This window comes from Hyperoodon ampullatus (assembly GCF_949752795.1).
Source record: "Hyperoodon ampullatus genome assembly, chromosome: 2".
In the NCBI taxonomy this organism is placed as follows: Eukaryota; Metazoa; Chordata; class Mammalia; order Artiodactyla; family Ziphiidae; genus Hyperoodon; species Hyperoodon ampullatus.
In genome coordinates this window covers 103409815-103435603 of record NC_136915.1, presented here as the reverse complement: position 1 = coordinate 103435603, position 25789 = coordinate 103409815, and the positions used below count along the sequence as shown (strand labels likewise).

Genomic DNA, 25789 nt, shown 5'->3' with positions numbered 1-25789 from the left:
TTGCTCATATAGAGCCACTAAGAGGGCCTGTTTCCACCAGCCGGCCTGAAAAACCTCATAATTCATGGGACACTGGGTAGACTGCTCAGAAGAGTCTTGTCTCAGCAATGGAGAATAATTAGTCTTAGGCTAATTGCTGCTCTGGTCCTGCCAAAAAAAAAAAAAATCTTAAAATTAAGACCAGAATGGATTAAACTGTTTCCAAAAAATTAACTTCATCACAGAACAAAGTTGAAGAAGACTTATATGAAATTTAAAAATAAAGCACTTTATTTATAAATGAAGATTTATAAAAATTTTAAAAATAATTCACAAAGTCTGGCAGCCAATCAAATATTATTAAGCATTCAAAGAAGCAAGAAAATATGACCCATAATGATGAGAATAATAATAATTGAAGCTGACCCAGAATCGACACAGATGTTAGAATTAGCAGACAAGGATCTTAAGATAGTTATTATAATTATATTCTATATCTTCAAAAATTTAATTCAAGGAAGATATAGAAAGACCTAATCAGACTTTTAGCGATAAAAACTATAATGTCTGAGATGAAAAATACAGTGGCTGGGATTAACAAAAGATTGTGTGTTGAAGAAGAAAAAACTAGTGAACCTGAAAACTTAGCAATAGAACCTATCCAAAATGAAACACAGAGAGGGAAAAAGAATTTTAGAAAATGAAAAGAGCATCAGTGAGCTGTGAGGCAACCCCAAGTGACTCATTATATGTGTAGCTGGAGTTCTTAAGAGGGAGAGGAGACAGAAAAAACATTTGGAAAAATAATGGTCAAACATTTAACAAATTTAATGAAAACTATAAACCCGTAGTTCCAAGGGGCACAACAAACCTCAAGCACAAGAAACATGAAGAAAACCAAGCCACTAAACCAAGGCTAAAAATCAGATTGCTAAAAATCTATGAATAAAAAGAAAATATTTTTTATTCAACCACAGGGAAAAAGAATATTTATATACAATGGAACAAAGATAAGGATGACAGCAATTGCTTGTAAGGAACAATGCAAGCAAGATGACAGTAGAACTACGACTTTAAGAGAAAAAAAAAACAAACTGATAGCCTGCAACTTTTATCCAGTGAAAATATTTTTCAAAAACAAAAGCAAAATGAAAACATTTTAAAACAAACAAAAGCTACAAGAATCGTCAACAGACCTGCACCACAAGCAATATTAAAGCAAGTCCTCTGGGTGGAAGGAAAATACCGGATGGCAACCTGGAGCTTCACAAGGCACTACAGACCAATATCTTTCATGAACAAAGGTACAAAAATTTTAAACAAAATTTTAGTAAATTTAATCCAAAATTTATGAAAAGGATAACATATCATGACCAAATGCGCTTTATCTTAGAAATCCAAAGTTGAATAACCTTTCAAAAGTCAATCAGTCAATCTGGTAATTCACCAAATCAACAAGGTAAAAAGAGAAACCATGTGGTCATCTCAATAGATGTAGAAAAAGTATTTTCAACACCCATTCTCAAAAGTAAATTCAAAAAAAAAAAAAACAAAGGGCTTCCCTGGTGGCACAGTGGTTGAGAGTCCGCCTGCCGATGCAGGGGATACAGGTTCGTGCCCCGATCCGGGAGGATCCCACATGCCGCGGAGTGGCTGGGCCCGTGAGCCATGGCCGCTGAGCCTGCGCATCCGGAGCCTGTGCTCCACAACGGGAGAGGCCACAGCAGTGAGAGGCCCGCGTACCAAAAAAAAAAAAAAAAAAAAGTAAATTCAATACCCATTTCTGATTAAAATTCTCAGCCAACTAGGATAGGAAAGGAAGTGAACTTTCCTCAACCTCATAAAGGGCATCCATAAAAAACCTACAGCTACTATCCTACTTAGTAGTGAAAGCCTGAATCCTTCTCTCCTAAGATCAGAGACAAGGCAAGGATGTCTACCCTTCCCACAACCATCAACAACGTGCAGGAGGTCCTAGTCAGTGCAGTAAGGCAAGCAAAAGAAACAAAAGGTGTCCTAATTTCAAATGAAGAAAGAAAATCTTCGATCTTTGTTTGCAGATGACATAAGTACCTATGTAGAAAATCCAGTGGAATCTCCAAAAATCTTCTAGAATAAGCGCATTTAGCAAGTTTACAGGATATAAGATCAACATATAACAATCAGTTGTATCTCTAGCCACTATTAACAAACAAATGGAAATCAAAAACTAAAAAAAACTATCATTTTAGTACCATCAAAAATATGAAATGGTGCTTCCCTGGTGGCGCAGTGGTTAAGAATCCGCCTGCCAATGCAGGGGACATGGGTTCGAGCCCTGGTCTGGGAAGATCCCACATGCCGCGGAACAACTAAGCCCGTGAGCCACAACGACTGAGCCTATGCGTCTGGAGCCTGTGCTCCGCAACGGTAGAGGCCGCGACAGTGAGAGGCCCGTGCACCGCGATGAGGAGTGGCCCTCGCTCGCTGCAACTGGAGAAAGCCCTCGCACAGAAACGAAGACCCAACACAGCCAAAAATAAACAAACAAACAAACTAATTAATTAATTAATTTAAAAAATGAAATGTTATCAGATAAATCTGACAAAAGATATAAATCTGACAAAAGATTCAGGATACTGAAAACTACAAAAAACTGCCAGAAGAAATCAAAAAAGACATAAATCTATGGAGAGGTATGCCGTTTGATGTTTGAGAAAGCTCAATTTTGTAAAGATGTCAATTCTCCCCAAATTGGTTTACATATTAAACACGACCAAAATCTCAATGGACTTTTTTTTTTTAACTTGATGACCTGATTCTGAAGTTCACATGGAATGTGAGGACCTGGACATCTTGGGGAGTGGATCGAGGGGGCAGTATTCTGCCCATCACAATCTCCATTTGGACACTTTCAAGTAACCTCTATAACCAGGTGATTTTTGGTTTTGGTTTTCTGTTCTTTTACTGCTTTCCCTGAGAAGTCTATATTTCCTTCTAGTTCCAGGACAAATAAACCTTAAGCTTTCCTTTTATCTGCTCTCATGTACATTTTTTTCTGAACTAAATTTCTCATTTTCTTTCTTTCTTCTCTTTTTTCCAATTGTTTCTCTTTTCTCTCTTGTAAAAAAAAAAAAAGCTGGTTTCTTTTTATTTTCTTGTCCTTTAAACTTTCTCTACGTTTTTCTATGTTTGTTTTTCCCTGAAGGAGACAGAGAAGGGTCCCCCTCCTTACGCAGAATAGCCTGGGATCATGACAAGCCAGACAGAACAGGGTCCAAATCCAGTCTCTGCTACTTATCAGCTGTATTAATTTGGTAGAGTACTTGATCTTGAATCCCAGTCTCCTCATCTGTGAAATGGAAGGAATAATACTTAGCTTGATAGAATTTTAAATGAGATGATGTATAAAATGTAATGAGCCCAATGACCGGCTGATAGCAAGCACTGAAAACATTAGTTCCCTTCTTGCTTTTCCTCTTATACACACAGAAAGCACAGGAGGTGACTCAGTACAGGGCCAAAACCCAGAACATGTCCACAAATGAGCAGTCTCACATTGTGGGCAGCCATCTATTGTTCTGAAGCAATTTCTGGCTTGTCCAAGTGACTTCATGAGCCCCCTGTGAGAGGCGTCTAGCTGTGGTTCCAAGTGGTAGAGAAAACAGAAACAAAGCATAGAGTCCACCTTCTGGGTTCAAACCCCAGCTCTGCTATTACTAGCCACGTGGCCCTGTGCAAGTTAGTTAACCTCTCTGTACCTCTGCTTACCCATGTGGGAATAATAAAACTGTCAACCTCCTGGGTTTTTAAGAAGAATAAGTTAAATTTTGTAAAGTACTTAAAATAAGACCTGGTACAAAGTTAGTGCTTCACATTTATTTAACAAATATTTAATGAGAACTACTATTGGCAAGGCCAGCTTCAAGGAATACTTTGAACAGATGCTGTCCCGGCTCCTATAAGGCTCAGTCTAGCTGGGGAAAAAAGAATCTCCAATGGGAGGGATGTTCCCAAGGAGAAGTATGGTTGGTACCTAAGGAGAGTGAATGTCAGCTCCTGGTCTACCCTGAGGGCCTCCCTGAGGAAGTGACATTCGTTAAGATCTGGACGGTTTTACAACCTAGCATTGATCTTTCTCTGCTCGGCTCTATTTAGGAGTTTTCTGGTGCTGGGGACCAGGGAAGGCTCCTGGGGCTGTCTGATAGTCAGAGTCAAGAGGAAAAGGAAGGCCTTGGGGTTGCTGACAGGACTGTTCTGATTTGACCAGAGGAAGCCTCGAGCACCCGGCTGTAGACCCAGGCATTTCTGGGACTTTCTCTTCCAGACCAGCATGCAGACTCCCCTGGCCCGTGGCGCAGCGGAATGGGAGGAATGGGCTCAAAGAAAGAAAGGTGCCATACTCCGCTTTGGCCACTGGGTGGAGCATTTTAGCCAAAGAAGGGGCTTTTGGAGGCAGTGAAGTCCTAGACCTCTGCCTTGGAGGAGGCAAGCTTGGACTTGTGAGAGTCACGCCCATGAAACCCTCTTCCGCAGGTAACAGTTAACGAACTTCCTCAAACCTGTGGCCTGTGCCAGGGCCTATCCTGGGAAAGAAAATATTCTATGGGCAGAACAAATTCTAGAAGTTTAGAGCCAGAAAGCGGCCATGGGAGACCAGTGAGTCTGACCCTCTTTTCCACAAATTGGAAATGTGAGGGCCGAGAGGTGAGGAGACTCACCAAGGTCACACAGCTGGGTTGAGCTGTGTCAGACCAGCCCAGGATCCAGGTGTCCTGGCTTCCGGGTCACAGCTCTCTCTGAGCTGCCTCCGAGCCGTTCAGATAGGTTCCCTACCCTGTGGACCCACCCATGTAGGTGTGAGCCCATATGTCTTGTTAACAGACAAAACAGTCTGAGAGAGAAAACTGATGCTTCCATCGGAGGTGGATGCAACGCCCCCTAGTGGTGGAATCCCCGTAGGTCTCAGTGCGAAGGCACCTACCTCTCCTCCCTGGAAGAAGCATGCTCTCTGCCTCACCCCTGCCCTCCCTGCTGCTCCTAGGTTCCCTCCTTGAAGATGCTTTCCTTCACCCCCGGTCCAAAAGGGCCACCTCCCACCCCCTGTCGCAGGCTCTCCCTTGTCCTTCTCAACTGCTCTTTAGAGCACGTGCCTCTATTTGAAGTCCTATTTTACATGGGTGCACACACATATACCCCTTAAGTACATTGATTATTTATTGCTCATCTCCCCTCTCGGATGTAAACTCAGTGAGTTCAGATGAATAATGTGTCCAACCCCAGTACCCAGTAGAGTGTCTGGTACATAGACGGTGCCCCATAAAAATGTATTTAATTAACAAATAAATGAAAGATCATGGCTTCAAATCCTGATTCATCTGTAAAACGAGTTATTGTGAAGATCCAGTTAAATAATATATGCAAAATGGTCCTGCCACTTGTCAAGGGTAAACAAATGAAAGGGGGAGGTTAGAATATGGGATTCTAGGGAGTGGCCACTTGGAGTGAGGGACTGGTAATTGTTAGCAAAAACAAGGCGCCTATGTCATATATCGTGACAATAGTTAATATACATTTATATTGATTTGTCTCCTTTGTTTTATCCTTTCTTGTTTAAAAACAAAGACAAATAATACCTGCTAATGGCACATAAAGACACATGTACAATTCAGCACAGTTACATAAACTAGGCATGTGTAGGTGACACCCTGACCTGGGTAGCTGCTAAAACTGGAATGAAAAGCTGATTTGCTAGCTGCCAACTTGACTCAGACATGTCAGAAGCATCCCTTGTTTACAAAATAAATACATTAAGATTGGTGAGCAAGAAGGCAAAGGAAAAACAAAAACAATAAAAAGCAGTCAGAAAAAAATGGCTGGGACATAAAAAGTCGATCATGCAAACCTAACCTTAGTAAGAGGGGGACACGCATTTCAGCCTCCCGTCTCGGTGTGGGAAACCTGATCACCACAACACGTGTGAGTGGCCATGCCGTCCTTAGGGCTGGGCTTTGAGGCCCCAAATTGAGCCAGGATTTAGGGACAGGAACTTTCCACACTGGAGCTTTTTTTCTGTTAATACACAGTTGGTCATAAGCCAGACTTGAGGGCTAAAGTGAATTTTTAAAAATTATCCCTTTACCCTGGTACTTTTCATCAGTTGCAAGTCAGTGGGAAATTTAAAGACTGACTTTAAACATCTCTCAGCTTTTTGGTAACATTAAAAAAAAAGCATATATTAAGAGAAGTGGAGCAAATTCTAAATAAAGATAAGCCAATGAGATTGAGACAACTGGGAACAGTTTTGGGAAGCTGACCTTGAAAAGACAAGACATACATTATTTCACTCAAAAATCATTTTCCCCTTAAATTTTCTAAAGAAAGCAGAGATCTTGCACGCTTGCAAGTGACCTGAAAAGCTAACCACATCTTAGAATGGCTATTCTTGGCTCTATCTTTAAAAGCCTAGAGAATTCACCATCAGAAAGAACTGAATGCTGTCATGGGTTTCAGCGAGGGGTTCCCCAAGGTCCTGGCTTCCTGGACATGAACCTGTCCTGAAGACAACTCCCATCAGCCTGACTGTCAGCATCAGGACCTCTGGCTGTAGTAGAGGGGCTTGCTTTCACTCATGTAGGCCACTGAACTTCTTTTTTCCTTCTGTTCCCTGCAAAGTTTGTATGAGACAGAATCCTTGCTATTTCCAAAGCTGATTTTCCAACCAGAAGAAGAAAAATATTTGGCCTAAATCATGAGAGCCATTAGACTACTCTAAAGAGTGGAAAGACAGAGGTGGACTGTTGTTTGACTAGAAAAGATGGAGCCACTTAAGAAAAGACGTGTCTGTGGGGGAATTGCCCCATCAGAGTGAAAGCACCCAGGAGCACCAGGCTCCAAGGCAGAGCTGAACCCTCACTCAAGCAGCTGATAATGCGATCTCTGACAGGGTGCTGAGCTCCCTGAAGCTCAGTTAGCTCCCCTGTGCAATGAGCCCTAATCATGTCTGCCCCAGTTGCCTGCTGGATTCAAGAAGGCAGAGAGAAAAGGGTTCACAAACCATTACTATTAGAAACTGAGAAGTAATTATTATAACAACCTACGTTCCACCATCTCCAGGAAGAATGAAGTAACTATAATAGCTGCCGTGTTTGGGTAACTGTTTTGTACCTTGCCTTTCCACCTCTGTGTTCCAAGCCTTACAATATAGTCGTAATTATCCCCATTTTACATGGTGGGCGTGACGGTGGGGGGGAGATTGAGAATCAGAGAGGGTGAGTGACCCTCCAAAGTCTATTCAGCCATTAAGAGGCTTTGAACTCGGATCTGTCCGGCTCCTGCACTCTCTACAGCAGTCTGTCTCTAATGAAGAGGAAAAGGGCAAAAACGATACATTGGGGGTTAATGTTAAAAAAGAAAGATGACGGGGAGGATAGCGAAAGGCCTAAGAGGGCTTCTGAGGAAGACTGTTGAACTTTTATTTTATTTAATTTTATAATGGGGCAGGATCTCCTGGTGTCAGCAGCGTTCGGCTGTGGGCAGGGTCAGGAGAGGAACTGTGACCCTGGGTGGGCTGGGCTCCTGGAGCGCTTTCCGTGGAGAAAGGGTGACCCTACATCCCTCGCCCAGTGACCCGCAGAGCCACGGGGACATGGCGCAATGGCCAGCCAGGGAAAAGGCAGGTGCAGAACGTCAAGTCCACCTGGGGGTCCGGCTGGTCCCCAGGTCAGCAGTGAGTAGGTAGGGGATAAACACCCTGCCTGGAAGGAACAGACTGAAATAGTTCCCTGGGGTAATAGACCGAGTCAACGGCGTCTGAGTGGCCCTGCGCACATCCAAGTGCCACGTCTCTCTCCTCTCCTTTTCTCCTCCTCCCTCTGAGTGAACTTCTCTCCTCTGACCTTCCCGTCCTCCTTATTTCATGTGCACACGTTCCCCCGTCTCCCTCCCACCTCCTCCTCCACCGGCCTGACAAACTGTATCAGCGAATCCCTCAACAGCGCCATATCTAACTTTTTAATTCATTGCACGATTTATTTTTAGCCTGAAACAACTGCATCCTAAAAATGGAGTTCCTGATGAGACAGGGGCTGGGCAGAGCTATGTGAGGTATCTGGGGCTGGGCCGCGTAGCCTGGCTCTGGTTCTACACATGCATGGGTGTGAGCCTCTGCACGCTTCGCCCCAAGCCCACGATCACAGTCAGCAGCCGGAGAAGGTGAAGAGGGGTGTCTCGGGCCCAGGAAGGGCCAAGGAGAGAGACGAGATCGGCCTCTCTGCTCCCCACTGCTCCCAGCAGGTCCTCTAAGGCACCAGCCTCTTTCCTACACACGGTGTTTCTGGGAAAGAAAAACAAAACTTCGCCCAGATGAAGAGAACCCACCTGTTTGTGGTGGCGGTCTACCTGCTGTCCTCCTGCAGGGCAGAGGAGGGGCTGAACTTCCCCACCTATGACGGCAGGGACCGCGTGGTCAGTCTAACCGAGAAGAACTTCAAGCAGGTTTTGAAGAAATACGACTTGCTGTGCCTCTACTACCATGAGCCCTTGTCTTCAGATAAAGTCGCGCAGAAACAGTTCCAACTGAAAGAAATCGTGCTGGAGGTGAGTGGGGGGCCCCCAGGCCATGTGGCCCAAGGGAGCGGGAGGTGGCCAGTGGTTGGCCTGGGAGGACCTGAGGGCGCTGAGAGTATATCCTGAAGTCTTGCCCCATTTCAGTCTCGGGCAAACCTGAAGATATTCTTGTTGCAAAGCTGGGATGTGTGAAAAACAGGGGTGGGTCCAGACTCTTAAGATGGGACAATTGAATGTGCTGCATGGTGCATAATAGTCTGTAAAGTCTGTCATCTGATGGTCCTCTTGATTTCTCAAGGGCAATAGTTCCAGCTACTCTTTTTCTCAGAGAATGTTAAAGCTATTGTTAAAAAGCCTGACTGAAATGAAATTCAGGGTTATTTGCAGGTTTCATTCGGCGTGCTAATTTCCTACTCTTTGTTCGGTTAAGTCTCCCCATGATCCTGATGAAGCAGGAGTCATTTGACCTTGCCTGTCCTCGTGGGTCAGACGGGGAATATCACTAAACGATGAGCCTCTCTTGTGACTCGGTTTTAGTCAACATCGCACAGTGTAGATGTGGGAAGATTTTAGCTGTGCGTTCATTAATGGGAATATTTCTTTTTCTCAGAAAGTTCTTGGTGTGAGTTCAGGGAAGATGCTGAAGTCAGTTCTTATTTCATCTGCATTACATGGCCTGTCCATAAACCTGGCGCTGGGACCCGTTCTCTAATCCTGTGTGAGAGCCCCAGGAACTGGTCCCACAGTTCCTCCTGGACAGTTTCAGATCGCTTACACTCAGGAACACCTGTGAGTGCCAAGAATTCTAATAGGCACCAAGATCCCTTATCAGTCCCCAGGTCCGGCTCAGCCCAGGCACAAATCTGTGAAAAGGACTACTGGAGAACTACAGCAGTTTATTAACCGGCCCAGCCAGAAAGCTCAGCTCAATCAGATGCCTTTTTTTCTTTCTTTTTTTCCAGTGTTATTGAGACCTAACTGACATACTTTATAATCAAAGACTCTGATGAACAGAATTACCATGTGGATTTTAATTCTCAAGAAAAATTGGCTGTAATAAAATCCAGGAAAACCACCCCAAACACATCAAAATATCTTTGATAATTAAAAAAGTATTGCAGAATCCTGTGTCTCCCGATCATCATACACATATCTATTTTCAGAGGATTTATGTACGGCAGTGTGGTCATTACAGAGAGCTCTGGTGGACAAAAAACCTCTGTGGGTTACAAGTGAGGAGAAAGCAGGGACCGTTATTAGGTCTTTGTACTATATATATGGGAAAATTACAGGCTGGAGAAAACCAGGACATACAGCACAGCTGCTGCTCAGCCCATGAAATCCTCACTCACATGATTATCTCCATCTCAAACTGCCCTACTCAGTTATAGAGACATATTTATGAAAAGTTAATTGAAGGCATAAGGATTCTACCATATATGTTCATCACTGTCCACTTAGCCTAGAACTCAAAAAGAATGCCAGTGCAAGCAATGACCCCATTTCTGATTCCCTGTTATATTAACACACATGCACACACACACACACACACACACACTCACACACACACAAACTCCTCCAAGAATCTGTCTCCCCCAAAGATGAATTCTGTACTGCCAAGGAAAATCCTGAGAAGGAGCTTTGCCCTGGACTCACCATCCTTCCAGCCACCTTTGATTCAAGTGTGCCCGGCAGAGAGGGCCAAGGGGGAAATTCAGCACAGGAGGTAGTCTGATGCCCCACAGACTCCTAAATCACTAAGGGAAAGAGATCACAGAACTTGGGAGTCAGGAGTTCCTGATTTATATTTTGGCTTTGCCTCTACTGGACATATGACATAGGGCAGGTTACTTAATTTCTCTGAGCCTCATTTTCTTATCTATAAGTCTGAAAAAAATAACTATCATACAGGCTTATGAGATGATTAAATAATAATAATCAACATTTATTGAATGCTTCCTGTGTGCACGGATTGTATGTGGTAGCTGGTTTGATCTTTACAGTGCTTCTCTGATGTAGATACAGTTACTATCCCCCTTTTACAGATGGGGAAACTGAGGCACAGAGAGGCTAAGTTGCCCAAGATCACTCTACTCGTGCAGGTGAAGGCAGTTTTAGGCCCTATACTGCGTTACTACTGGAATCAAATGAGACAATGTACAAGGAGTTGGTGGATACCCTGTTCAGTATTATTTCAAGAGTCTTCCTTAAATAGAGTACTCAGCCTGTGAGCCTGGGCCTGATGATGCCAGCTGTATCATCTGTATCAGCTGAGAGGCACGGAGCCCCAGAGGCACTGCTCATGCAAATATCCAAACCCTGGGGGAGGTAGGGCTCCCTCCCTGCCGGCCGGGGAGGGGAGGGGTGGGCCTTTGTTGAGATACCTGTCAGGTGCAGACTATTCCTCAGAATCCAGGACAAAACTGGTTCCAGGAATCCCATGACTGATAAGAGAGGGTAGATGTGAACCTCTAAATTTTCTCTGTGGTCAGAAAAGCCTATTTTGTCCTCTTAATTCCCTGGACTCCAAACCTACACTAAGGAAAATATCCTGCCCATCCCAGAGCTGTGTCTGTTTGGGATAGAAGGAAGTAAGGAGACAGTGAAATCTCAGCCCTGGGCAGACAGCACAGGAAGGGGCGGGCTCCTTCCCTCCCAATAGTTTGGGAAGGTGGCTTTCTTTCTTATTTTTGTTTTTTTGGATTTTATTTTATTTACTTTTTATACAGCTGGTTCTTATTAGTTATCTATTTTATACATATTAGTGTATATATGTCAATCCCAATCTCCCAATTCATTCCACCACCACCCCCCCGGGGAAGGTGGCTGTCCATCTTTTTTATCATAACTCACTATGACCTAATGTGTACAGACACATACACAGGTGAAACAAAAGTTTCATAGGACAACACATTATTACTTGGGGAATACTTGGATTTATAATACTTTTGTCTTCTATTTTATTGTTATTTTCTATTCTTCTATTGTATTTCATTAAAAAAATACTAATCCCAACCTATTAAAATGATTTCCCTCTCCGGTGATGAGTTGCCATCCTCAGGTTGAAAACCCTGGGGAATTTCTAAGGGTTAGAAGGTTAGGAATTAGAAGTTCATAACTTGTCACATAAAGGCCATCCCATTCTGATAAAAAAATCCAAAGGTACTATGGTCAGTGTTTTGTCTGCTGCTGTAAGGACTGACGTTGAAACACCCAGAAACAGCCCCATCCACAGGGTAAGGCGGTCACTGCCTGACTTGGGGCCTTGAAATGCAGATCATTTAGTCATACATCTGTCACTTACTCTAGGTTGGGCCTCGGGGTGCACGGGAACGTGAGGCACTCAGATGGCTCATAGCCTGATGTGGAAATTACAGTGCAATACAAATGAAAAGCCACAGTGCAATGGGGTCACTGTAATAGTAGGGCAACATAAGGTCCTCTGGGAGTGCAGAGGAAAGAGGAAGCACCCTGCCCTCTGGGAGAGATGTGGAAGGCATGACAAGGAAGAAATGATTTGTGAAAATGAGTAGAATTTACCAGACAAATAAGTGAGGGTCGGGGAGGGAACCGCAAGAGCTAAGGTTCTGATAGCTCCCAAATCTTTTTCCACCCCACTAGCTTTTTCCTAAAATTTGGCCACGAGGGCCTCGTTCCTTTAGGTAAAATTTTTATCCCTACTTAGTCAAGCCCCTCTGGGAGAAGCCGTCATTTAAGACATTGCTATCCATTTACACTTCCATCTGATCAAGTTTGAGTTTTGTGTTGAGAGCAGGGTTTGATAAAGGGAAGAGGAGAAAGGGAAAAATATGAGGCCATTAAAAGCTTAGGCAGGAAAAGGGCAAGTCAAATGGCACCAGGAGGCATCACACTCAAAATTTGCTTTGCGTTTGGTTGGGGTCTAATTCCGGGGGACCGCAATGTTGGTGCATTGTATGTAGCTCTATACAGATGTTCTGTAAATGCTTGTTGAATAAATGAGCGAAGTGTTAGAGCTCAAAAGAACCTTGTGAACCATCTAGATTTTTCTGAACCTCTCATGTCATACATGCAGCCTTGCAGTGTTGTGACTTACACAGCTGGTAATCCTGATTCTTGGTTGGGCATTTCATCCACAAAGTAACAACACACTAGTGTAAGAATATGTTAGACTATGTGGAAAAGACAAAGCAGGCAATAAGAACTGCCACCCAGAGCTAAACATGGTTAATGTTCTGATAGAGTTCTTTCCAGTATTTTTTTCTATGCATAAAATCACGTTTTCCAATTAGGGTTATACCATTTTTATAGTTTTGTTTCCTGCTTATTTCGTTTCAGTATATTGTGAGTGTTCCTATGTCACTAAATAGCTTTAAATTCTTGACAAACATAATGTTAATGCTGGCATAGTATTCCATTGTATGATCATACATATTTTTAAGATAATTTCTCTGGTTTTTTCCTTTTAATTAAAAAAAATTTTTTATTGGAGTATAGTTGATTTACAATGTTGTGTTAGTTTCAGGTGTACAGCATAGTGAATCAGTTATACATATCCACATATTCACTCTTTTTTAGATTCTTTTCCCATATAGGCCATTACAGAATTTCTCTCTTTTTGGATACTGACACAATTTTCAGGTTTTAAAAACCTTTGTCTATTTATATTTTTATTGTTGTTTTAATGGACATTCTTTGATTTCTAGCTAGGCTGAATTTTTCATAAAATTATTTGCTATTTACATTTTTTCTTATTTTTCTATGCCTTTTCCCCATTTTTTCTATTGAGGTGTCAACTCAGATTATAAAGGGAGTTGCAATTTTGTATACTATTTCCTTCAGCTTTGGCCAAGTCAGCAAATGTAGTCATACCACAATGGCTGAATCCTGTTAATACTGCAGGACTCAGAGACACAAGAGGAGGATACGGGCACTGAATCTGATTCTTCCTTGCTCCTTTGTTGCTTGCTTCCACCTTCGCCTTGAAACTGCAGTGCAAGTGCTATGCCTATCACGTTCTATAAATATTGCCAGAGAAAGTCCTCCCACATTCGACATCACTGACCTCTCTCAGGTTGGAATGCTTGAGAGGTGGTGTGCTCTAACATGAGCTTCTAAATCAGATAGACCTGGGTTTAATTCCCAAGGAAGTCTGTCTGTGTTCAGGTTCCTTACTTATGATGTGAGATGCTGGAGATGGCGTGAGGATTCAGTGAGGCAGGATGGCAAGAGCTCAGCTTCTGGCACACAGAAGGTACTGGACAAATGCTGACTCCTTTCAGCCCTTACCCCCTTTCAGTCGGGATTTTAGATACAGCCCAGCCTAACCCATCACTTTAGAGACTGAGGACCCCAGGCCACTTTCAGAGAGCTCAGGATTAGTGATATGATGCCATGTTGCTTATTTACAGCCAGCCATGCCCAGAAAGGTGGAGTGACTTTCCCTGATCACAGACCCTCTCCCTCTGATCGCCAAGGCTTACGGAGCCTGTGTCTGATAGATTCAACAACATCATCAGCGTCAGTTCTTAAATTAGGCCCCTTCCACATTTTCAGTCACAATGCAGCCTGCTTCCATTTAAGAAGTTCTTCCATTTCCTTCAGGCTCCTTCTAACTCACTCTTTCTCTCCTTGGAGACATATGTTGGAGTTCTCCCCCTAGATTGGAAGCTTCCTGAAGGCAACTGAATTCAAAGCAAACCTGGTAAAGGGTGATGTTAAAAAAAAAAGAAAGGAAAAAAAAACAGAGATGGAATCAAGTTCCTATGCAGAAGGACAAAAAAACTGCTTGTGAGCCAAAAACACAACTGAATGAATGACCTGGTCATGTGACAGAGGATGCCTTGATGTCAGAAGGAACCCCAGCAGTATGGTGTCCACATTGTGAGTTCCTGAGCTTGCTGGAAACGGTGTCATGGTCCTGCCAAATGCCTAGGCCAGGTGTGGGGAGCCATTTACTTGTTCCTCTTCCTCTCCTACCTTCACACAGATCTTATCCCCCAGTCCAAGGCCCATTTCCTTCCCTCTACACCACTCCACCTCTAGGAAACCAGCATTCCAACCTGAAAAAGAAGGAAGGAAAAGGTGAAAACTTTCCCTAGTGAGCTTCATGCTTACGTAGAAATGATTTCATGGCCACTTAGACATCTCTAGAGGGAAAGGAGAAAGGAGGCCTCAGTATCGCTGGGCACTCTGATCACATTCATCTCCAGAGCTGAGGCTGTGCACTGTGTATGTATGTCCTATGGGAGCAACGAAACACACCAACCTGTAACCAATATACATTTACAGGATTAGGAAAAACTACAGGGAATTTTTCTCAGGCAAGTTAGTGAGTGTTTCAGACCATGAAAATACGTACTGTGAATCCTTGAATAGAAATATTCATTCGTCAAATATCTTTTGCTCTTAGTGAGACTCTCAGGAATCATAGCATGAATGAATGAGTCACTGAATAGATGGTGAACAAGCAATGCTTTACACACTGTGAACAGTAAATATCACTTCATTTGTTTAGGGTGACTGGTCCCTGGGACTGGCAGGCAACCTGGGGTCCTGGCACAGAAATAGCCACATCATCCCAGTAGTTGCCCGCCAGGTTGACCAGCTGCACCTGTTGTTTCTCGGGAGGTCCGAGGCTGCTTCCCCTCTGCATCCCCTCTGATGCTTCCCCAGAGGATCCCCTCTGCAGGGCCTTCTGCTCTTCCTGCTTAAGGAGGTCCCACTTCTCTCACCACAAAAAAGCCACTGCCATCCCCACACATGACCCGCCCAGGGGCTCTCTCCCAAGCCCTCTTGGGTATCAAATGGCAAGATCACTGCCTAAAAATTATTGGAAATGGCCTGTCCACCAGCAGGGAGGGTTATTGTTATGACTGATTGTCCAGGGCTGGTAAGCAGGTTATTTCCCAATACTTTTTAGATGGTGATTCCAGAACAGATCATCCATTAGGTCCTACAGGGGAGGAGGAGTCTGGTTCCATCATCTATGGCAGAACCAAGAATCTGAATCCCGTGCAGTGCAGGCTTCTGGGTTCTGCTAAGTGTCCTAATGCCACTGCTCTCAGTCTGCCAAGGCCCACAACAGACTGAGCTCCCTTCTCTATTCAGGTCTCAGTTTCCAAATCAATCTATATATCAGTGAGAAATCTTTGGTGGGGTGACTGCAGCCTCTTTAGGCTCTGCCATACGCCCAGGGTCGTCGACATGACTTTTGTGCACAGCCATCCTCGTGTATCCAACTTCAGATGAGGTCGCAGTGCTTGGGCAAAACAGACAGCTGCAGGTCAGAGTAACTGAATTTCTCTTTCATTTACTCTTTGATCCTGGGCAAGTCACAAATATGCATCGCAGTTTACTCATCTAAAAAATCAACTGTGTGCTTTCTATCTCAGTGAATTAAGAGAATTCAATGAAAACAGGCAAATAAAAATTTCTCATAAGATTATAAGAAGCTGTACAAGTGTCAGGTATTATTACTTTGTTACATTGTTTACTACTTAGGAACTATGTAGACTGCTGAGTGCCTGAAATACAGCTGGTGCTTATCAAATGCTAATTCCCTTCACCTGTCACTTGAAATGTAGCCCCTGTTCTTGGCCAGTTGCAGTAGTTCTCAACCTTGGCTGCACGTGGGACTCACCTATGGAGTTATAAAAAACACCTATGCCTGGGTCTTTCCCACCCCCACCCCCACCACCAGCACTGATTTAACTGGTCATAGGGGAAGGGATGATATCCAGGTGCTACAGTTTTTAAAAGCTCCCTGGGTGATTCTAATGTGCAGCCAAGTTTGTGGACCACTTGAGGCTTGATGCTCAAAATGTGGATGGCAGACCACACCAGCGGCAATGGTATAACCAAGGTGTTTGTTACATTTAAACAGGATCCGCAGGTGATTCATAGGCATGTTAAAGTTTGCAAAGCACTACACTGGTCTGCTGGGTTGGAGAAATTTTCCAGATGACCATAATCATGTTGCACCTGCTTGACCTTTGGTCTGTTGACTCTCCTGAATGACAATGGACCTGTCAACATTCCTCTGATTTGGAGAACTGCTGAGCCGTGAAGTTGGTTTGGGGGCTGCAGGGATTCAGGTCTGCTCTAGGGACTCTGCCAGGTCTCCCAGTCTTCTCCCATGGTCCCCTCACTCACACAGTCAGTGATTAATACTTTGGACCTCCTAAGAAAGGGAAGATCTGGGCCCATGGGAAGCCTCCCCCTCCTTGAGAGGTTTTCAGTGGAATTACAGGGGTTTCTAAGGTCAGATCAGAAGGTGCCTTAAAGAATCTTAGGTCAGGGTCCAGGATTTACCTTCAGAAAGGGAGGAAAAGCATCTATTTGGTTGCCATGGCACACTTCCCTTTTCTCCAAAAGAGATGACAAATCTGAGAACCCTGGGGGTATATGAATATCGGATACTAACATGTTAGCATGTTTAACAGAAAAGTATGGGAAAGCTGCTCAGAGAAAACTGGTGGGTGTTCTATAACGTGGAACTAAGTCTTGTGAACACCCAAATAGAAATATTCATTCTTTCATTTATTTGTCAAATATTCATGCACTGCTTACTTAGAAAATGCAGATGACATGGTCCCTGGTAACTAAGGAGTTGGTCTTCTTTTACTGATGATGAGAACTCACCTCCTTTAGGTCTATGCTTAAGTGTCATCTCATAAAAGAAGTTATCTTGACCACCTATATAAATCACACTCTCCAAGCACCCCCTTATCCCTTCAACCTTACTTTATTCTTCTCCATAGCCCTTGGCTGACATAGTGCATATTGTTCTACACTGCTGTAGAGTGTAAAACCCACAGAGACAAGGACTTTGTTCTCTTCATTGCTGTACTCCAGCACCTAGATCAGTGTCTGAGTCACAGTGGGCTCTCAACGGTGTTTGCTGAGTGAATGTTTAATGCACAGAAGAGGATGGAGGGGTATGGAAATGGCACTTATTATGAACTTACCATAAAACATGTCCAATATGGGTGCTTTGCATATGTCATTCTGTTGAATTCTTACAACGTATTCTCACATTATGTACAAAGAAATTATTCCATAGAGTTGAGTAGAAATTGCCCAAAGTCACAAAGCTATAAAACGGCACAGCATGAAGCAGGATTTGAACCCACGTCTACTTGTTTCCAAACATCATGTTCCTTCCACTACACCAAGGAGCTGGGATTGCTGAATTGGATCGCTTCCTGTTTGTAAGCAGTGCCAACTTACAAAAGGACAAATGTCTCTAGTTTGAATTCTGGATTTTCACCCACACTTAAGCAGTGTTTAATTTCACAACTGGACTATGTGTTGAGCTGAAGTGACTGGTGTGAGTAGAGGGACTAATGCTTAGCACCACCTACTTGGTATTTAATAAATGTTGGGTGGGTGGGTAGAAGGATGGATGGAGAGAAAAGAAAAAAACATGGAATTATAGATTCATTGCCTATATTGGAAATATATTTCTCCTTGATATCTTTTAAAAATTATATCAGTTTTTAAAAAAGAATTGAGTGGAAATGTGAAATATTAAACTGAATCTGTCAGAGTCAGGGAACTGTTTGTCATCCCTGCTTAATCCGGCTGAAATATGGGTAAAACAGATTTTTTTTTTAACCATGGGACTCTCAGTCCAAAATACATACACAGTATGGGCAGAAACCTCTGGGCTCTCTAAGGCTGATGCTGCCTTCAAACCTATTTAGCACTGGCAAATGTCCCAGTGGTTGCATTTCCAAACCTCAAGAGAGGAAGGCAAAATGAAATCTTTGGAGGCAAGTGAATCCACAGATGGGATGATGTGGGAACACTGGGCAGAGAATCGCAACACACACAGGATTCAGGTATTTCTTCCAACTGTTCACTGCCCAAAGATGGGATTCTCCAAACTCGCACCTGCTGCACTCGGAAAACTCAGATGAGGTCAGGCTTATTTTTGTTTGGCTTTGAGACTAAATCCTCGCGTAGAGCCAGTGCTCTCAGAAGATGAATGCCCAGGCTCACTCTTAAGTTGCACTTCTCCTTAGAGCCCACGTGCCACTGAACTGTTTGATGCATGTTTGCTCTGAACTTCTCAGTAATAAAACTAGAGCCTGGGGTGAGATGGTGAAAAGACAAGAAGTGCTATGGTAAGAGTGTGGATTGAGTTGATTACAGTTAAATTTTCTCTTCCATACACAGAATTAATACGGAAATAGAGATTTTACAAAATGGCAAATACAGTGTTGATTCAGAAGCTTTTAGACCATCGGAACCTTCTTCTCTCACTCCTCCCACCCGCAAAAGCCCTCGATAATATTCAAGCCCAAATAGGATATCTAGTCATCGTATCCTTGAGGCAGAGCTCCTCCCAAAGTCATAAATTTCTAAATGGAGATATGAGAGACCGCAAAAGTCACTGTGATAAAAGTATTATAAGGATAATTGTAGTGTAAAGCAGTAAAATAGAAACAAACAAAATCTGTTTCAGAATCACAAGATTTTTCTTTAAAAGCAGCAGCCCTGGGCTTCCCTGGTGGCGCAGTGGTTGAGAGTCTGCCTGCCGATGCAGGGGACACGGGTTCGTGCCCCGGTCCGGGAAGATCCCACATCGGCTGGGCCGCTGAGCCTGCGCGTCCGGAGCCTGTGCTCCGCAACGGGAGAGGCCATAACAGTGAGAGGCCCGCGTACCGTAAAAAAAAAAAAAAAAAAAAGCAACAGCCCTATTCACTTGCAGTTTGAGCTTCACTGGTTGGTGTGGAGTATTTTTGCATAATTATCAGCTCAGCCTTAGCATATAAAATGACTTGTTCCAAAGAATCTGAAAAAGGATATATATACATAATATATATATGTTATATATATTATATATCATATACCTGTACAACTGAATCACTTTACTGTACACCTGAAACTAATACAACACTGTAAATCAATTCTATTTCAATTTAAAAAATAAAAATAGGATGTATTGCAAAAAAAAAAAAAAAATGACTTGTTCCATTAAAAAAGCCAGTCCCCACAAAGTACTGCATCTGTACAATGAAGCCTCTGAGGTTCCCTCTTCTGTAGACTGAATGTGGTTTGATCCAGATAAGCCATTTCTGTCTGGAAAGACATGCAGGAACATGGCCAGAGCACCATCTTGCTGTGCGATGGCCTGGGCAGGCCAGAGCCACTTCTCAGTGCTCAGAGAGCCTGTTCCAGGAGCGCCCGCCTGCTGCCTGGTGCCCCAAGCCAGGCAGAGCTCTCCTCACCATCTGCCGTGTGCTGGGCAGGGAGACGGGCCAGCAGATACTCCTTCACACGCTCACCTGCCTCTACCTTACACTGCCCTGACTCAGCACCCCAAGCCATTCCATAGCCTGGCCATACACACCCAGCTTCCCTGTGAAGGAACTGAGAGCATTTCCTGAACCCAAAGGAAAGAGTGAATACAACCCATAAACAGCAGCCAGCACCATGGCCCAGCAATGCAAGAAGCACACACTTAGGAGGGAGACCCTGTGGGTCTGAGTCCTTACACTGTCCAGACAGTTGGCAGGTCACTGAGTTGCTCAAGGCTGAGCCCCTTCCTTTGTAAAATAGAGACCACCAACCCCTTGTCCCAGGGTTCTTCTGAAGAGAAAAGAGGGGTGTGTGTAAAGTGAATGGCCCATGTCTGGTGCTCAGGAAAGGACTATTCTCAAATTAATTGTGTATGTGAAAGTACATTGAAAACTAACTCTCAGGTTAGTTATACGTGGCATTTGTTGTCATTAGCAGATGTTATCAAAATGAACACTAGTCAGACATTTCGTAAAGTTCAGCCAAGCAGCAGCAGGTTTCTCTTCTGCTTTTTAATGTGCGCTATGGGGGAGATGCAGCAAAGAGGCCTGTCTGCCATCATTTTACATTTAGAAGGGCTCTCCCAGCTGCAGCCTCCATCCTTCCCTCTGATTTTCTTTTTCTTTTTTTTGAGGAAGTGCACCAACCTATGGAAAGTCTCGTTAGAAAAGGGATAGTCTCTCTCTGGCTGCAGGAACGCGGTGGATAATGTGTGGGACTCTTCCCAGGAAGGGGGTTACCAAGGGGTGTCGGCATTTGGGCTACCAGACTGCATTTTCACAGGCTCTCGGGAACAGAACTCTGCTGAGAAAAAATTGGAAAAGGGCATGGCCTCACCCCCATGTCAGTCAAATCCATTTTCCCCCCAAAATCCCATTGTAATAATATTTTTAGTATGAAAAACAGAAAACAAAAAAAACCCCTGGACTCCAGGAACAGCCTCCCTCAGTCAGTCATTTTGGACATTACAAAATGCTACCCAGGGAGATTGTGTTTATATGTTAGAGACAGTTGTAAGGTGGTAGTTCTCAGTGTGTGGACTCAAGACCCACAGCATGAGCATCTCCTGAGACCTAGTCAGACATGCACACTCGTAGGTCCCATCCCAGGCCTGCCAAATTAGGAATTCTGGGTTGGACCCAGCAATCTGGGTTTTTACAAGGCTTCCCTCCAGGTAATGCTGACGTGGGCTCAGATTCAAGAACCACCGGCTTGGGTAATGAGGTTGCCCTATAGTGAATTTATAGGGAACAAACATTCATAAGCACTTGCATACATGTTACTCCTGCAAGAATTAGATCTCGTATTTTCAGATTAGAAAATTGAAATCAGAGAAGTTGTGACCTGCCCAGAGTCTCATACCTGATAAGTGTCAGAGCCAGGATTTGGGCCCAGGTCCCTCTGAGGCCCAGATGAAGGGAATGTAATGTAATGGATGAAAGCTTGGGCCCTGGAGCCAGAGTGTCAGGGTTGGAATCCCAGCTGTGTCACTTAAACGCTGTGTGGTTCTGGGCAAGCTGGTTAACCTCTCTGTGCCTCTATTTCCTCATCTCAAACTTCTTCTTCATGTGGGTTTTGTGAAGATTCGATAAGATAATTCATATAAGGTATTGGAGCAGTATCTGGCATATAGCAAGCACTCAATAGATGCTATTTTTATTGTTGTTGTTATACTGCTTCTCAGTGTGGTGGAGTGGAAAGAACACATAGCAATGACCTTTGGGTCTTTTCCTTGGCCTTGACCAAGGTGATAGCCCAAAAGTGCCAATAAAAACAATCAACAGCCTCCCTTTCCCTCAAGGCTCTTTGAGAAGCCTCCCAGTCCAGCCCCAAGAGGCCCCAATGTTCACTTGAATCTCATAAAATAGCTGTTCCATTCCCTTGCCTGCCTCTTGCATGGACACATCATGTGCCAACCCCCCAGCTATACATAGCCCGGGCCTCATCTGAGGGCAGTGGAAAGTGACAGATTACCAGAGATAAACGTCAGCTCTCCGGTTTCAGGGGAGGACACAAACAGTAGTTGAATTGCTTGACGTGTGGCCAGATGGTATCAGGGACAGTGGGTGAAAAGAGCCGTTTGGCTCTTGGCTTACATGGAAAGATCAGGGTTGCAGCCAGGGTATTTTTAATGACTGGCCTGAGGGACATTCACTTAGAGCAAAGGTCTGTGACATTTTCCCCCAAATTTCTCAGCCCTTGATTTTTTTTCAGATTCTTGACCCTGCAGAAAGTAACCCCCCCTCAGCTCCCTGTAATAAGTAAACACTCCCTTGTCTCTGCTACCGCATGCCTCCCCAGCTTCCTCTGACCATGAAGCAAATCAGTCTTTCTCCTCCAGGAAGACCATTCTTGGGAAGTGGTACAAATGTATCTTTCTTCCTGTCCGTCCTTGGTTTAGGGCTGAGATGTCCCACAAGGGGACTGGACTTGGAGGGACACACATAGAGAGGGCATCTTGCATGTCCTGTCCTCTGAGGCCAAAGGGAACGTGTCCCCTGGTGCTGCTGTGTTCGTACCCCCTTCCCTTTGTGGCAAACTTTTTGACCAAGTGATCCACACCTGCTCTAATGTGTCCTTGCCACCCACTCGCCGGCCACACTCTCACTGCTTTAGCTTCTGTCCCAGCTCCTCGCTAAAGGTCACCCATGTCTTACTATCCTGAAAGGAGAGACCTCACAGTGGTCCCAACTCTGTGACTCCCCGCAACACTTGATCTGACCACCTGCTCGTTCTCAAGCTGCTCATGACTTTGGAGTCATGAGACTGTGTTCCTTGGCCTCCTACTTCTCCCACAGACCTCTTGGCCTCAGCACAGCCTCCTTTTCTCACCTCCTACAAGGCGGCCAGTCCTGGACCCTGTAGTTTTCTCGTACACTTTCCTCACTCCTTCACCCCTCACTTGCACAGTGCCTTTAGGACCTCTCCCCCAAGCTCCAGGTTGGCACCTCCAGCTCTTGGCTGGATTTCCATGGCCATGAACTCATTGCATCTAAATCCAAGCTGAGAAGCTGGCTTGTGGTTCTGGCATGCCCTCCTGACATCTGTTTGCCCTTCACTCTGTTCCCTGGCTGGAGACCCTGGAATCATCTTGCCTCCTTCTCTCTTTGGTTCCCCCCAGCTTCTCCAAGGTCATGAAATAGTTACCAGGTCTGAATGACTCTCAACCTCTAACATTACCTCACAAGTTACTTCATGTGCTGCCTTAGCTGGAGACCAGTCTTCTCCCACTCAGTCTCCCAACTGGTCACCTTCGCTTCTATCTGTCTGGTCTACGCCCTTAGATCAACCCTCTCCGAACTCAAATTAGCCATATTGTTCTTCTACTCAAACATCTCCCAAATCAAAACTGCTAGTCCTAATATTCCAAGTCCTACGTGCTCTTTTTCTAACATGCCTTAAATACACTATGCCTTTCAGCTCCCCTGAGAAGCCCTCTGCTCGAGGACAGAAGCCTCTTCTCTTACACTCACACTGTGCATTTGCCCCTCCAAACCTTCACCTATTTATGCTGCTTTTTCTTCCTTGGATGTCTTTGCTGCTCTCCTCTGCCTATCCAGGCACTCCTCCTCTTTCAAGGTCTAGCTGGTCTCCCCTCTTTTTTCCATTCATTTATTTAATAAACTAATATTTTTGAGCTCTCCTCTGCTCAGGTACTGTACTGGGTGCTGGAGATAGTATATGGAGAAAAGCAGACAGGGACATGGAGCTTACAGGCTCGCACGTGGATAGCTGGTAGACAAATGATCGTATAAGTGAACGTGTACTTACAAACTGAGAAAGGGCTGTGAAGGCAAAGCACAGGGCACTATGGACAAGTGTAGAAAGGGCACCCAATTCAGACTGGGAGTCAGGAAATGCCTTTTGAGCAACTGACATTTATGTGCAGACTTCAAGGAGAAATAGGAGTTGGCAAAGAGTGGAGGGAAAGATCTTTTAGGAAGAGGGAAGGGCATGCACAGAAGCAGAGCATCTTGGGTGTCTTTGTGTGAATGCAACCAGGCATCCCTGTGGGCAGCTGCGGCCCATGTCTTGGTCTAGGAAATGGGAGCTGAACGAGATGATCCTGTGTAAAGATCTCCTGATTCACGAAAGAATTTGCTCTTTAGAGGAGCCGAAGATGAGTGTGTTAAGGAAGAGGCAGAGTGGCCCCAAATGAGGCTGGAGAGGCAGGCAGGCCAAACCATACAGGGCCTCGTTGGCTATGTTAGGGATTTTGGATTTCATCTTGAGTGCATGGAAATTAAATCTATACCCATTATCATAGCTTATGAAGCTCTGTATGATTTGACCTCCCTGCCCATGAGCTCTCTTGCTCTGTCTCCATAGCCCTTATTTTCTGTCCTCAGTCCTTTAACACTTATCAGCTAAGTTTTCATTAACTTGCTCCCTAATGAAATCACAAGGTCCTTGACTCTGGAATGTGTCTTACACTTTTGTTTAGCATGGAACCTTGATCACAGTAGGTCCTCAATTAATAATTATTGTTCTTTTTCCATCCCAATATGTTAGGCTTTGGTATTTCTGAATTAGTACAAGGTTCAGAACCCTATCCAGCTGTCAGAATAGTAAGAAGAAAATATAACACTTAGTAAGCACTTACTGCATGCCAAAAACTGTGTCAAGAACTTTACACATGATCTCATTTAATCTTCTTCAAAACAGCCTTATTAAATAGATATTGGTATTGTCCATATTTTACAGCAGAGTGAGCACTTATGACCAAGTCAGGAATCCAGGTCTCTGATGCCAAGCTGTGTACTCTTAACCACTAGGATTCCTGGGTCATGTATTCATTTAAAGCTGAGATCTATTTCTACCACATCATTACAGAGGTAACAATGGTACAATAAATAACTATACAATGCAAAATTTAAAAAGAGAAAGGACAGGGGGCTTCCCTGGTGGCACAGTGGTTAAGAATCCGCCTGCTAATGCAGGGGACACAGGTTTGAGCCCTGGTCCAGGAAGATCACACATGCCGCGGAGCAACTAAGTCCGGGTTCCACAATTATTGAAGCCTGTACCCCAGAGCCCGCGAGCCACAACTACTGAAGCCCGCATGCCTAGAGCCCATGCTCCACAACAAGAGAAGCCACCACAATGAGAAGCCCGTGAGCCACAGCAAAGAGTAGTCCCTGCTCGCTGCAACTAGAGAAAGCCCATGCACAACAACGAAGACCCAATGAAGCCAAAAAATAATAAATAAATTAAATAAAAAAATTTATTAAAAAAAGAGAGAAAGGACATACTATGAATATCCACATTTTTACTACTGAGTTATGCATATTATTTAATATAACTTTTTTTATATAAAGTTATTTTTGTACTCAAAAGAATCAGCAATGGTCAAAGCAAATCCTAATGTTCTTGGAAAGAATGAGCACTGCACCAATGCCCAGCGGCTGCATGTACCAACTGATGAGACAACCCCATTCTCTAGGATGGACAAGAGGCAAGACCATCCAAGAAGTAATCAACCAACCAACCAACCAACCAAACAGACAAAACCAGCAGGGGAAAGATTATAAGTCAACAGGAGAAAACGAGTCCAATCTGAAAAGAGTATTCTAGTTTTCTGGGAATTTAGGAAACATATTGACTCTATCTTTTCTCCTCTTCATGGTTGTAAATTTTAATCACTGTAATTGGTGACAATTTCCTCTTCGCCCTTTGGCTCAAAAGCCTCTTAAACTTTTGAAGTACTTGGGCCAGTCCATTCATTCATCCAAAGTATGCTGAGTGTCTCTAAGGAACTATATGAGATACAAAAGAAGCACAAAATGGGCTTTTTCTCATTAGGAAAGAAAGATGAACGATACAGAACCCTAATGATTGCAAAATAAGTGCCAGAGTGCTGTATCCCTGTAATGGGCTATTGGAATTCACAAAAAGGAGGCTGGAATCAAAGATGAGTCTGGAGCTGGACTTTGCAGCCAAGGCCAGGCTGGCAGCAACTCGAGTGAGCCCAGTGGGA

At 44.1% G+C, this 25789-nt stretch overlaps 1 protein-coding gene across 2 annotated transcripts in view; it reads left to right on the top strand.

The window, feature by feature from the left end:
* Positions 1-8021: 8021 nt before the first annotated feature.
* The window catches only part of CASQ2 (calsequestrin 2), a gene marked incomplete at both ends in the record, with an annotated part of 62434 nt that continues 44666 nt past the window's right edge, over positions 8022-25789 (top strand). Inside the window, one exon of one of the 2 annotated variants that reach the window (XM_079725070.1) lies at positions 8022-8556. In XM_079725070.1, coding sequence (XP_079581196.1) covers positions 8323-8556 — 234 coding nt within the window. The remainder of the gene's footprint in view (positions 8557-25789) is intronic. The other variant, XM_079725071.1, reaches the window with a different exon arrangement.